The following is a 12,504-nucleotide window of genomic DNA, read 5'->3' on the forward strand; positions in this document are numbered from 1 at the left end:
TATTTGAAGCAGAGCTGCCCTAAGACAATGCACACAAACCGACAAGGCCTGTTTAATAAAAATATTTAATGCTGCCAAAAAGTATAAAAATACAGTAGGAATGGCAGTACAATACAAAGTCGTCTCTCCTAATTTATTTCTTTTACATCTTTCTACATTTCATACACGCGTTAAAAAACTTAACAATGCATCAAATTAGAGGGTTTTGCCAAGTCTTCTGCTGGTGGTGCTCTTCATCCCTGGACGTAAGGGTTACTTTGTAAACAGACAGCCGTGAGGCGCCTACGGGTGACCAAGCCTCACTTGGTTCCGGAGTGGGCTTCGTCCTGCTTTGCACACCAATGGTTCAAACCTTACAGCTGCAGAACACTCTCAAGTCATGAACATTTAGGTGTCTGTCAATCTTGGCCTAAAACATAAAATAAGAAGTCATCTATTCAATTCGTATTTACCAAACACACAGACGTACACAGAGACACACAAACACAAAAGGACTAACTGGACTGAAAAGGCAAGGGGACACATTCCAGCACTCACTCCACCACACCGACGCTCACTGTCACCCCCGCGGGGCCGCTCAGGGACTCAGCTCTCAAACAGAACTGGCGGTGTGAGGCAGACTCGTTCAGAGCACCGTAAGGCGTCCTCTTTTTCAAGAATTATGAACTGTGAATGTTTTAGGTCATCCTGCGTTACTCAAGAAACGGCCTCCACGGGAGACACTGACAGACAGACAGGTTTAAAGACAGATGTACCCACAGCCGGGCAGCAAGGAGATACGGCACGTGCTAGACTTACCAACGCAAAAGTCTAATCCAGCTTGGACCTCCACTGTGCCACACTGCTAAAACATTACGAACGCACTGTCTGAGCACAAAGCTGGCTTGTGCCTGTAACCTCAGTGTTAGCAGCGCGCCTTCTGTCCTGAAAGGGGACACTAGCAGCCACAGCAACACAGAGCTGAGGCGCAACTCAGGTTACTATCAGCAGAAAAGAAACAGACATAGAACAGTCGGCAGCTTTATGGTGTTTTAATGCCAAAAGGAAAGATAAACGAGAGCTTAAACAACCAGTACAGAGAAGGAGTAACTATTTCGTGGGCAGCTGGGTTTTTAATGTTACTTCACAGTATCTGCAGAGCTGAACCTCTGAGGAGGTTCCTGGCAGCCGCCAGCTCCCCTTGTCGTGACCAGAACCCCAGCTGTCAACACTTGTCACTGCTGCGCCTCCACGTACGTAAACAGGAACTGCAAACCACACCCACACGTTCACCCGGAGCGTCTGGCCAACCCCTCCGAGTGCCGGCTCCCCGGTGTCTACTCTTCCAGCCCTGACAGAAAGGTCCAGACCTCGAGAAAGCACTCGCGTCAGGTGTCTGTGCTCACAGACACCACCACCACCCTCACCCAGGGACCCAAGAACGCTGAGCCCAGGAGGGAAGGACGACCCTGGCCGCTGCAAAACACACGGGCAGCTCCCACACGTTTCGGAGTCCGCTTGCTAAAATGGGGGGGGGGGGGGGCTTGATCTAATCAGCCAGAGTGAACGAAGTGCTAACGGTCTGGTTCAGAGAGTATTCTGATGCCCCAGAGCTCCTCTGGTCTGGCGGCAGTTCAACTGCTTCACAAAATTTTTTGGAGAGAGGAACTTTGATTTGCTTCACTTTAAAAATAAAAGGAAGGTTATTTTTTAACAGGTGAAAGTAGCTGCCTGAGGCTTTTCCATTTAAATATCTGGCTTAACTGCTCCATAAATACAGATACACAGTGACATAATGGTAACGTTAGATCTGAAGTCACTGCAGCTCCACAGACTGGAGGTAGTAGAGCCTTGCAAGTTACTAATTCTTTGACTCAGTTTTCCCATCTGAAAGTTAGGGAAACGTGATGTTCCAGGAAGAGGTGCACCAGCACCCGGCAGGCCCATCAGGTGCCGCCTCCCCCTGCAGAGTGTTCAGGACACGCTCACCAGCGATGAACTGTCACTCCCCACAACCAGAAGATCTTGACGGTGGCTGCCCCGACCTGAAGTTACGCCAAACGCACCCACAGTTCCTGCCACCAGATACGCACGTGAACGTTTTACTGGAAAGAGTCACCTTCTCCAGGTGGGCAAAGCACCGCCTCGTCGACAGCGTCACCTTCCCTAGTTCTCCTCTCCTGCTTTCACCAACTCAAACTTTGGTTTTTTAATACTAGTAATCTGAAATATCCACATCCTCATGTCCAAAAAATTCTCTGCCAAGTTTTTAGAGGAACAATAAAGAATTGATGCTTTTCTTTTTAAAACTGTCTCCATAAAGAAGAAATTCCCATGCAATTCTCCTTACAGCTCTCCAAACATACCATGTGATGGAAAACCAGGCGGTACTGAAGTAGATTCCGTACGTAATTCCTCTCTAGATCCTGAAATTCCCGTGTTCCACTCTGAGTTATAAAACCAAAGCAGAAAGAGGTCAAACGATGGGCTTTTTGTCCTCCCTGTGGACGGCACAGAGGCGGACAGACCACTCACAGTCCCCACTGTCAGGCTGCTACTGACAGACCAGCTGGAAGGCCCCGGCCTGAGCCGCGCTCACACAGGTAGAGCCCCGGGGTGGGGGGAGGTGCTGGACAGCACAGGACACGAGCAGGGCTCTGTGATGGCAGCAAGGGGGAATTCTCCCCACAAAGTGTCCAGGATCCAGGACCCACTGAACAAGATCCCCCGACAAGTGCTGAGCCCTGTGCTCTTGGGTAACCTGAAAGCGGCCAGTGCTAAGGAAACTCCGGCTGCTGCGGAGAAAAGCAGAGCTGACTTCTCCCTCAGACCACTACCCAGGAAAGCAGCACCTTAAATTCCCAAAATAAAGGCTTAAAATCCGAAATCTGGATGAAGGACGGAAGGGCCATCTCAGGGCTCCCCTTCCGGCCGGCAGACCCACACCTGGTTCCTGACCCTCTGCACCACGACAGACCCTCAGGGACCCAGGGCCTGGACGTGAGCCAGCGGTCAGAGGCGCGGTTCTCAGACGCCTGCCTGGACGCGGGAAGACGTGGACGAGGCACTTATGCTACATTTTAGAAGTGTGTAAGACTCGAACCTGAAAGTAAAAATCAAGGCAGATCAGATTTAAAAATCTGTACAACCATCAAGCAGGCACTCCAGAAATGTACTTAATAAAAAAAGTTTACAGTGGCCCATAAAGTATTTCAACCATAATCAGGTTCTGGCCTGTGTCTATCTGTACAGAACGCAGCCAGAGGGAAGCGACCTGCGCAGCGTGAAGCCTTTCTCTGAGCGCTACCCGATTCTGGACTACACCATCCGTGTGAGGCTCTTCAGCGAGAGCACCTCGAGGGGACGCAGGGCCGTAGAGGCTCAGGCTGGTTATGGCTTAGCAACAACTAGCCCGACCTCGCACACCTGTCGTGAGGATGAACAGGGCAACGGGACAGGTGCTCGGCCCCGGGCCTGGCACAGGCAAACAGCCACCGAGTGGGAACAGCAGCACGCTGAACTGACCCTGAGAGCAGAGAAGGAACTGGCAGCACTGGAGGGCTACTCCGTGTCATAAACTGTTTTTAAAACAGTATGTTCTTAATGCAAACCATCAATTCTAGTTTATTTAAAACAAAGGGGATGGGGTGGGGGTAGGGGACTGCACAGAGGCCGGACCCGCACGAGGCCCTGCGTTCACTCCCCAGTACTTCTAATAAAATAACAAAACGTGAAAAATAAAACAAGGAGGACAAACACAAGTGTACATAAAACTAACTTGAGAGTCACAATCCTTCCTCGGACACAGTGTTAGGCAGAGCTATTTAAAAAAAAATTTTTTTTAACTTCCTTTTTTTGTTGTTCATTCCTTGGTAGAAATACTACTACATAACGAAGTGACCAAAAATACAGAAAAGAAAAAGGACAGACCAAAGACACAAAACATCCTCTGAGCATGGTCTGAAATGGTCTGCATGTTACTCCAGAGTCCTCCGTGCACTTCTACAGTTTGTACCTCTCGAATGAGAGAGTTCAGGAGAGAGACAGAATTTTTATTTCATAAAGGGAAACCTAAACACAGAGAACTGCACGTGCAGGCGTTCTGCACAGGAAAGCAGAAATGAGCAGCGGACAGCTGATTGGGGATGGAGTGGGCGCTGGCGCTGCAGCCTTCGCACACACGGCACGGAAGCACGGTCGCTGTCAGTTTACTGACGTGGACGGAAATGAACTAGGTATTCATGTAACTACTCTTTCTTAAAAACCATAAAGTCTCTGGCTTAGGAAAAACACCAGCAACTCATTCACCAAAGTCAAACCACACGCCTGACCCTCAGCACCACCCTGAGCAGGAAGCACCGTGCAGACCCCTGGACAACGCGGCCCCGCCTAGCACTGTGGCCCCGCCCAGCGTTGCGGCCTGCTGTCACCTAGCCCCTCAGACCAGCACCTCAGCTAACAAAGGACCAGACACACCCCCACGCATTTCAGTGTCAGGGCGGGGGACCCACCCAAAGCAGAGCACTAGTAACACGCTCTCCCAGGATCTGCCTGGAGGGAGGAAGACTAACGTCTGCAGAAGTTCATCAACACATGTCTACGACACCAGGTATGGTTATAAAAATACACTGTAGCAAACACCACCCAGAGGGGCAGAAAGCAGACACGAGCCGCGCTGGACACGGGCCACGGCGCACGCGCCCCGCACAGCCTGAGACCCCGGGAGGGCTTCCCCTTCCCGCTGGAAGCAGCGCTATCCCAGCTGGAATTTAATGGGTCTCCCCATATGTGACTTGCAGAGCAACAGACTGCATTTTAGCAAAGGTAAACCAAGGCAAATTGGAAAGACAGATGGCCTTGGTGTGACGCAGACAGACACAAGGCGTCCCTCTTACCTCCCTGCGTCCGAGGCTGTGGGACCCAGCCCACCTCACACAGCCTCACACGGATGCGCTGCACATGTACACCTGCTCTGTGCCTTCAGCAGCTCAACACACTAAGAAGCCTACGCAAATCAACTCAAATGCTGATCTACACCAATGGTTTTCAAACTGTTGTTTACATGACAAAACGGCCCCGTAAAATCACCAAACTTCAAGCAAAGCTCACACAGCACGTAAAGCAGAGCAGAGACGGACTGCTTGGAGGCAGAGGCTGGTAGCTCAGGTCCCCCTACCACCTCCTGGTGACCCCTTACAGAGCCAGCAGTCAAGGCTCAAAAACCACCAAAACAATGTGACTTCAGTATTTCAGCAATTAAATGTACAGCAACTATTTAAAGTTCAAGTAAAGCAAGTAAACACTGAGAGGCACGTTAGGGTCTGGAGAAAGGCGGCACTCAGAGGGGCAGCTAAATTCATGAAACAACGTGCCTTAAAAAGACCTGTTAAGAAGTTAAAAGGGACAGTGTGAGGTTTGAACATCGTTACACTATTTATTGAAGTAGAAAGACCTTGAAAAAATTTTTACTTCAAAACTTCAGTCTAGTAAACTGAAATCACGGGTAATAAAATGCTGCTCCTTATTTTTATTTCCTAAATCATAATTTATCCCAACTATAAATTAGGGTAATTACATCGACAGTCTCATGAAAAATAAACAGTATTAATAATGGACTTTACAGAAATCAGTTTTTGTTTTTTTTTTTTTTTAACAAAGTCTCGACCAACTGTTACCTGACTATGCCAGTCAGGAGAACCTTCCTTCAAAGAAATTTTAGAGAAAATTTTTGTTTCTTTGTTTTTCTTTTTAAAATCGGGAAAACTGTGAAACATAAAAGAAATGCAAATATATAGTAAAAATTGCTTATTCAGTGTTCTAACTACTCATGTCAAACTTCTCTTTAGGAAAATGTACCCAGTACAATAGAATCAACATACAATTTATTTATTTTTTTTATGGTAACAGATTTTTCAAATTGAGCTTTTAAAAAGTACATTTAACTACAAAAGTAAGACTAAGTAGGTACTTATAAAATGTATCTGCCCTGAAATGGTAAGGAATATAAAATGCTGACACCTACACCGAGAGTACATGACACATTACACGCATCACTTAAAGGCCATTTTCTTTCCAGTAATAATGTAGGTAAGACCATGGTATTTATTGCTTATATCAAGTGCAGGTTAAAATCCAGACAGCCCCCAAAACCACCTCCTTGTGATAAAGGATTCCTTAGTCTGGTCAGGTGAAACATGATGCTTTAACATGTGCGAATACAGGTGAGAAGTACCAGTTGCTAGCAAGCACTCAAGTCCTTACTTTCGGCAGTGGTGCAGTGTGGGCGGCGCCCCGGGTGCGGCAGGACTGGGCACCCCGCTTCCTGGGGGTGTCTAACCTACCACGCCCTCGGGGGTGCTGAGGGGTCCTAACAGACAAACCCTCGGGACGCATGCAACACCGCCAGCTGCCAGCGCCGAAGCCTGCGCGACAAAATGAACTGTTTATAGGACATTTTGCTGAAGAAACAGTGTCCAGCCAACAAAAGCGCCAACCAAAATGACTGACACAAACCCCATCTTAGTGAGAACAGGTTGCCAATATAACCACCTTTTCCTTTTCCGCTCAGTCTCGCTCAGCCTCTGCTTCATCTGCTGCACCTTCTGCGCTGTGCTGGCTTTTCTGTCCTCTCGCAGGCGTTTCCGCAGGGCACTGTGGACACACAAGGACACGTCAGTGGCAGGGCGCGACCACCGGGACACGGGCCTCAGCCCACACACTGATCCACTCCTCCAGACACGGGAATGAAGGGGGAACGCTCAGGATTCTGAATGGGGCAGAGATGCACGCAGGTAACTCAGCGGTAATTTCTAGTACAACTTTGTGTTAACCAACATGCTGGCAGGACCTGAAAGGAAGCGTGGTGTCCCTCCCTTTCCTTCTTTCTGGCTGCTCACCAGACAGGTGGAGACGAGGGGCCCCGCATCTGCCTCACCTGGACTTTATGTCTGACTCTCCTCCAAGGCCAGCACTTAACATCCCGTGAACACCCCACTGTGTTGAGTGCCTGCTGCTATCTGTCCGCGTATGCTTCTACAAAAGCCCAACCCGTCTCCCCGCCTCCAAACTGAACCTGACTGCCACCGTGACTGTGCCAAAGCACAGCTCGATGGTGTGGCTTGACTGAAAACCTGGAAGGCCTTCTCAGTGTCTGCCACATTAACAGCCAACTTGTCTTCTGGCCACAATGTGCAACCTGAAACTAGCAACGAGAAACAATCAGAGGGACCCAGACTGCAGGGCATCCTAAAAGGCGACTGGTCGAGAAGCTGCAGGAATGCCCACATCAAGCAAGGGGCGGGGAACAGTCCCAGGCTGAAGGAGACTGACGAGCCACGTCAACCCAACACAACGCAAGCTCCTCCGTTAGATCTTGATTTGTTTTTTAAACACCTACAGAGACGGAGGTCATAACAATGTTCCAAAATCAGACACAGCGATGACTGCACAGCTCTGTAAACACTCATCCACTGAAGTGTCCACTCTAAGTAAGCTTTATCGTATGCAAACTATACCCCAATAAAGTTATTTTTAAAAAGCTATGAGGTAGATTTTTTTGATAACTAGAGAAATTTGAATACAGACTACACATCAGATTATTTTACCCATGTTAAGTTTCTTGGGATTACTGGAACCTTCAGACACTGCTGGTGGGTGTGTGAAATGATGCCGCCACTTGGAACACTGCTTGGCAGCCCCGACAAATGCTCCACACAGACTTCCCGCACCTGCGACCCAGCACCTCCACGCCAGGTACACACCGACGAGAAAGGAGAACGTGTCCTCACAGAAACTCCCCAAGACTCTCGTACGACACACAAGCTTGTTCCTGCCCGGACGGCCCTTCTGCTGCTCTCCACAGCTGCTTCCCTCTTCTCTCTGGTCCTCCCACCCCCAGGGCCCTTCATTCTTGTCTGAGGGCATTTAACTCACAGTGAGCAATGCACGGTGCTAGTCTGCGCTGCCTTCTGCCCCTACAGTGATTAGCACCCTGGGGACTGCGTCTGTGTGCCCTGCAGTCTCCCTAACGTCGTCCTCACTCTTACTGACCACACACACAGGTACGTCTGGCTGGGTGAACTCTACCTGAATATCTCCTACAATGACCTGCCAGAATTACTACCCAGAATCCACTTTCTGGATGGAAAATAGTGAAAAGTCACTATAACCAGTATGTGTGTACCTGCTGGTGAAAACAGTACTACGTACTCAAGTGCAGGCGCAACAGACATCAAAACACAGGAACAGGCACGGACCCCTGGTCAGCCTTCCGCGGGGCCCCACACGTGCTTCTGCAGGAGCCTGGGGCCACCAACCCATTTCCAACTTAGACGGAATCTTTAACACATTTCACTTAAATTTTAATTGCAGAATAGAAGACAATTACCATTTTAATCCAGTGTTGTCACTCACCATATAAACCCAACATGAGCTCAGTGAAGTGAGTGTTACATGACTATGTAAATTAGTGCTTTAAATACTTCGTTATATAGGAGCCTAAGAGGATTTTCACGATATTTGGGGAAACTGGTTATGGTTTTGGCTGGGCTGAGAACACACAATTTTTCCCACTTAAAATAATGGAACAGAGGCTCCTGTTTTCCAGAAATGCACTACCCCTGTGTCTTTAGGATGGGGTGAGTGCCAATGCCAGGGGTGCCTGTTCTCACTCTAAGAATGCAGCTCCACAGAAGAAAGGACTATTCTCAACTTGTGATACAGCAGAGTCTTTTTTTTTTTTTTTCACCTAGTTGGGCCCAAGGAAGCTATGTCTGCATGATAACCTGCCAAGTAGGACCCGGCAGGCCTTCCTCTGCGTTTGCACAACTTAGGCCCTCAGTGGCAGGGACGCCACCTACGGGCCCTTGCCTGTGGAGACTGCGGGGCACACACCTCCCAGCAGGCGTCCTGCACCCTGTGCAGATGGGGAGCAGGATCCACAAATCCGACTTCTGTGAATCCAGACTGTCTGTTCTCCACTGCCAGCCATCTGTCTGAGCTCAGGAACGTGCACAGTGAGAGCCCCAGCACAACAGAGTAAGCTCACACCGCGGACAGAGCGGTCCCCTGGCCGGGACCGTGAACACGGCTGGTCTGGGTCCTCAACGACGGAAACCCAACACCTCTGAAATTCTAAGGATGTGGATTCAACCATCCATCCTCCGGTTAACCCCAGACAGGGTACTAGTCAAAAGCACCTGAGAATCTCATTACTGAGAAAGAGTAGGTAACTTACAGCAGTGTATTTCCTGACTTACAAGTAGCATGTTTAAGGAGAAAGAAGGAATAAACAATCAACTTTATGCTTTAACCTGTAGTCTAAAGCCACTGAAACCATAAGGAGTGGCACTGCTAAGTCAACACAAAATCTTCAGTGCAGTATGTCACACCACATTCCCTACGTGCTGCAGTCGGCTACCTTTTATAACACTTCAGGTAACTGTTATACTGGGGAACACAGAAGTGAAGCTGTGATGTACAGGAGACCTTAAGGATTTTCACAGCACATCCCAAGATCCCAGTGTGACAAATACAACTACACAGTAACATGTTCCACAACAAGCCTATCTGACCAAAAGGAATGAGAAAAGTCAATCAGAGGTACTGAACCGAGGAAGTAAAAGAGCTCAGTCACTTTTCTAAGCGACCGCACCTCAGGGAACCAGCTTTGTCATGTGTGGGATATTGAAAGCCCTAGAAATGTAATTTTTCAAATCAAAAACCAAGTAGTTTACACATCCATATGGATTCAAAACTCCAAAAGCACCGGGCATTTTACATAATTTTTTGGAAAAAGACTTTTTTCTTCTTCCAAAAGAATTAAATTGAAATATTCATTTAAATATTTCCTAGTTTTACTGAAGGCGATTATTAATCACACTGTAACAGCAGGACACACGCTACGCAGCTACACAAACGGCAGGTGTTCACACTACTTACTTTTGGTGGCATATTGTGTGTTTTAGCATCTAATTATAGTAACTTTTACACTCAATTAACACTGGGTTAAACCATTTTCCAGTGGGCTTCTGTCTGTCGGTACTGGCTGCTTAGGGCTGAGAGCTCTTTGAGGTTAGCGATGTCATCCCACACCAAGGGACACCTTCACCTAGCGAGTAGCCAGCCGACAGGGCCCACGGCGGCTCACGACCCGCCGAGCCAACCACAGCAAGCCCCACCTCCCGGGCACACTGCCACCATGACCCTACCTCGTGCTGTCCTCCTCCAGGGCGTCCTGCACTCTGGAGGACAGCCCTGTGTGTCCGTCACCGGCCAGCTTTCCTTCTTCCAGGCCTACCCTGTTCCCGTTGTACTTCTCAGTCATCACTTTGGTTGGCGAATGATCGAAAACAGGACACAAGTCTTCCTTCGAAAGTTCTTTCCACCGTTTCTGCGGAGGCAGGAGAAACGCAATCACTAACATTTTGTTTTCCTTAAATAAAAAACTTATGAACTGAAATTCTATATTTAACTTTAGAAAACCCCATGATAACATACGAATGAAAAAGAAGAAGGCATTTTATCGTAGCACTTCTAGATACATGTACTTTAAGTCCAAAACTAAATAACAACAAAGCATTTACTAGGCATGCACATCAGCACACAGCGGAATGGGACCATCTGGGACTCTAACCCACGTGAGACAACTGCTCTAGGACCTCACTGAAACACTAGGCACAGGAAGGGGGTTTCGGCCACATCAGACTGTGGTGTGAACCCTGGAAGTGTGACCAACAGGGCACGCAAGTGTGGTCCGGTGTCCCTGTGTCCGCTGCCACTGTCCAGCTGCATGACAGCCCAGTGCTGAGCTCTCCCTGCAGGTCTCTGCCATGCCAGGACTTCAATCTGACAGTCCCCACCAGGTACTCCAACAGCCCAGGCAGCTGGTCCAGTGTGGGCATGGGGAAGACTCCTCTCGCGTGCCTGGACTTCAGAGCAGGCGGGATTTGGACCAAAATGAAGAGGCGTCCTATTTTTTCCTAGAAACAGAAACACTACACACCTCGGGACGCACTGTGATTAGTGAGGTGACCTGTAAAAGGGGTCTACCTTCCCCGACGGCCACCATCCCAGGGGCAGGCAGGGGTAGCAGGGGTGCAGAGTACAGCTGAGCCCCTCGGGGTGAAGGCAGACACATGGCACAGGCCAGGCGGAGGCCGGGGGGGGGGGGGCACATGGAGACTTGACAGGGCCACAGGCTCTCCATGTCCTTCAAGGGCCAGGGACACATCCATCTCCCTGCCAGCAACAGGAGGGGCCAAGGTGGCGGCTGTGACAGCCAATGGTTCTGACTGCCTATGCCTCTGACACCAGCATCAAATGCCCATTTGGTACAGACAGGGGTGGCCCTCTTTGAAAACCCTACCCTGCAAGTGTGGAGTCTCGGATCTCATGAATAAAAGGTTCTCTGCAACTTACTGCCGGAGGATTTGAATGATTCTGAACAGCAACAGAACAATGCAAAACCTGTGGAACACTCACTCGCAGGAGCTACGCTGGTGCCAAAGGACACTAGTAAAACAATGTCCGTGTATGTAGATTTTACAAATCCCTGGAAAGTCACTGAGACACGACACACTGGTTTCTGACTTGGCTCATGGTACAAAAGAGGGCTGTGAAGGAGGCATCTACCATCACACCCCACCTTCCCCGACACAGCTCTGCTACGAGGCTGCACAATTAATCTCTCTTTCTGTTTTCTGGTAGTCAACTCACAGAAGATAAAGCTCTGTAATTCATCATATCTGGAGGACCGTGACTAGTACAGTTTGGTTTGAAGAAGGAAAGCATGGGGCTGGCCTGAGAGGTGAGGCCCGGAAGCAAGCCAACGATAGGGAGAAACCCTGCCCTGGAACTGAGAACCCAGTGGAGCGATCGATCCCGAGCAGGGACCCGACCGGACCTCACCCACGTCCAGAAGGAATATTGTGGCAAGAGCTGAGAACCTTCTGCAATGAGACTAAGAGTAAGATGCTTCCACTGGAGACGATTGTGTCAATTTTCTTCCTTCCCATAAAAAAAAAGTTTACTCAGTCCAAAGAGCACTTTTGATACTGAAGGAAGTGCTGGCACAAGACGTGTCCTGGGCACGTACAGCACGCCGCCCTGCTCCGCCGCCTCCCCGCGCAGCCTGGGACCCTCCGGGAGGAAGCACCCCCGTCTAGCGAGCTGCAGGGCAGAATCTGAACCCAGGTGGTCTGGCCTGCCTGTGCTAGAGACCCTCGCGATTATTCGTATCTCCGAAAAAGTCATCAATCTTAGGCAGCAGGCAGTTTAGGGAAGTACCCAATGAAAACGTTCATCTGTCCCCAGCATGTGCGCTGGTCAATTCCTCACTGAGGTCCAGTTACAGCAACTCCACCTTATACTTGGACAAAACTCAGCACTGTCAATGAGCAAGACGATGCCAGAAACTAAGTCTCACTGGACCACTTCCCAGAATATGCAACAAATCTGAAACCTGTCAACAAGAAAAGCCTCACTGGGCTAACACAGGCACCTCTCATCTGTGGCCCACTTGCTGAC

At 49.2% G+C, this 12,504-nt stretch overlaps 1 protein-coding gene across 4 annotated transcripts in view; it reads right to left on the reverse strand.

Annotated features, from left to right (window-relative positions):
- Nucleotides 1-51: 51 nt before the first annotated feature.
- Nucleotides 52-12,504, reverse strand: part of PTPN2 (protein tyrosine phosphatase non-receptor type 2) — a 51,165-nt gene continuing 38,712 nt past the window's right edge. For 2 of the 4 annotated variants that reach the window (XM_064481669.1, XM_064481672.1), the window contains exons 8-9: nucleotides 10,188-10,369; nucleotides 6,408-6,630 (exon numbers count right to left, since the gene is read on the reverse strand). In XM_064481669.1, coding sequence (XP_064337739.1) covers nucleotides 6,423-6,630; nucleotides 10,188-10,369 — 390 coding nt within the window. In that variant the 3' untranslated portion in view covers nucleotides 6,408-6,422. The other 2 variants (XM_064481670.1, XM_064481671.1) reach the window with 2 other exon arrangements.

The sequence above is a fragment of the Camelus dromedarius genome, chromosome 32 (assembly GCF_036321535.1).
Source record: "Camelus dromedarius isolate mCamDro1 chromosome 32, mCamDro1.pat, whole genome shotgun sequence".
NCBI classification, from domain to species: domain Eukaryota; kingdom Metazoa; phylum Chordata; class Mammalia; order Artiodactyla; family Camelidae; genus Camelus; species Camelus dromedarius.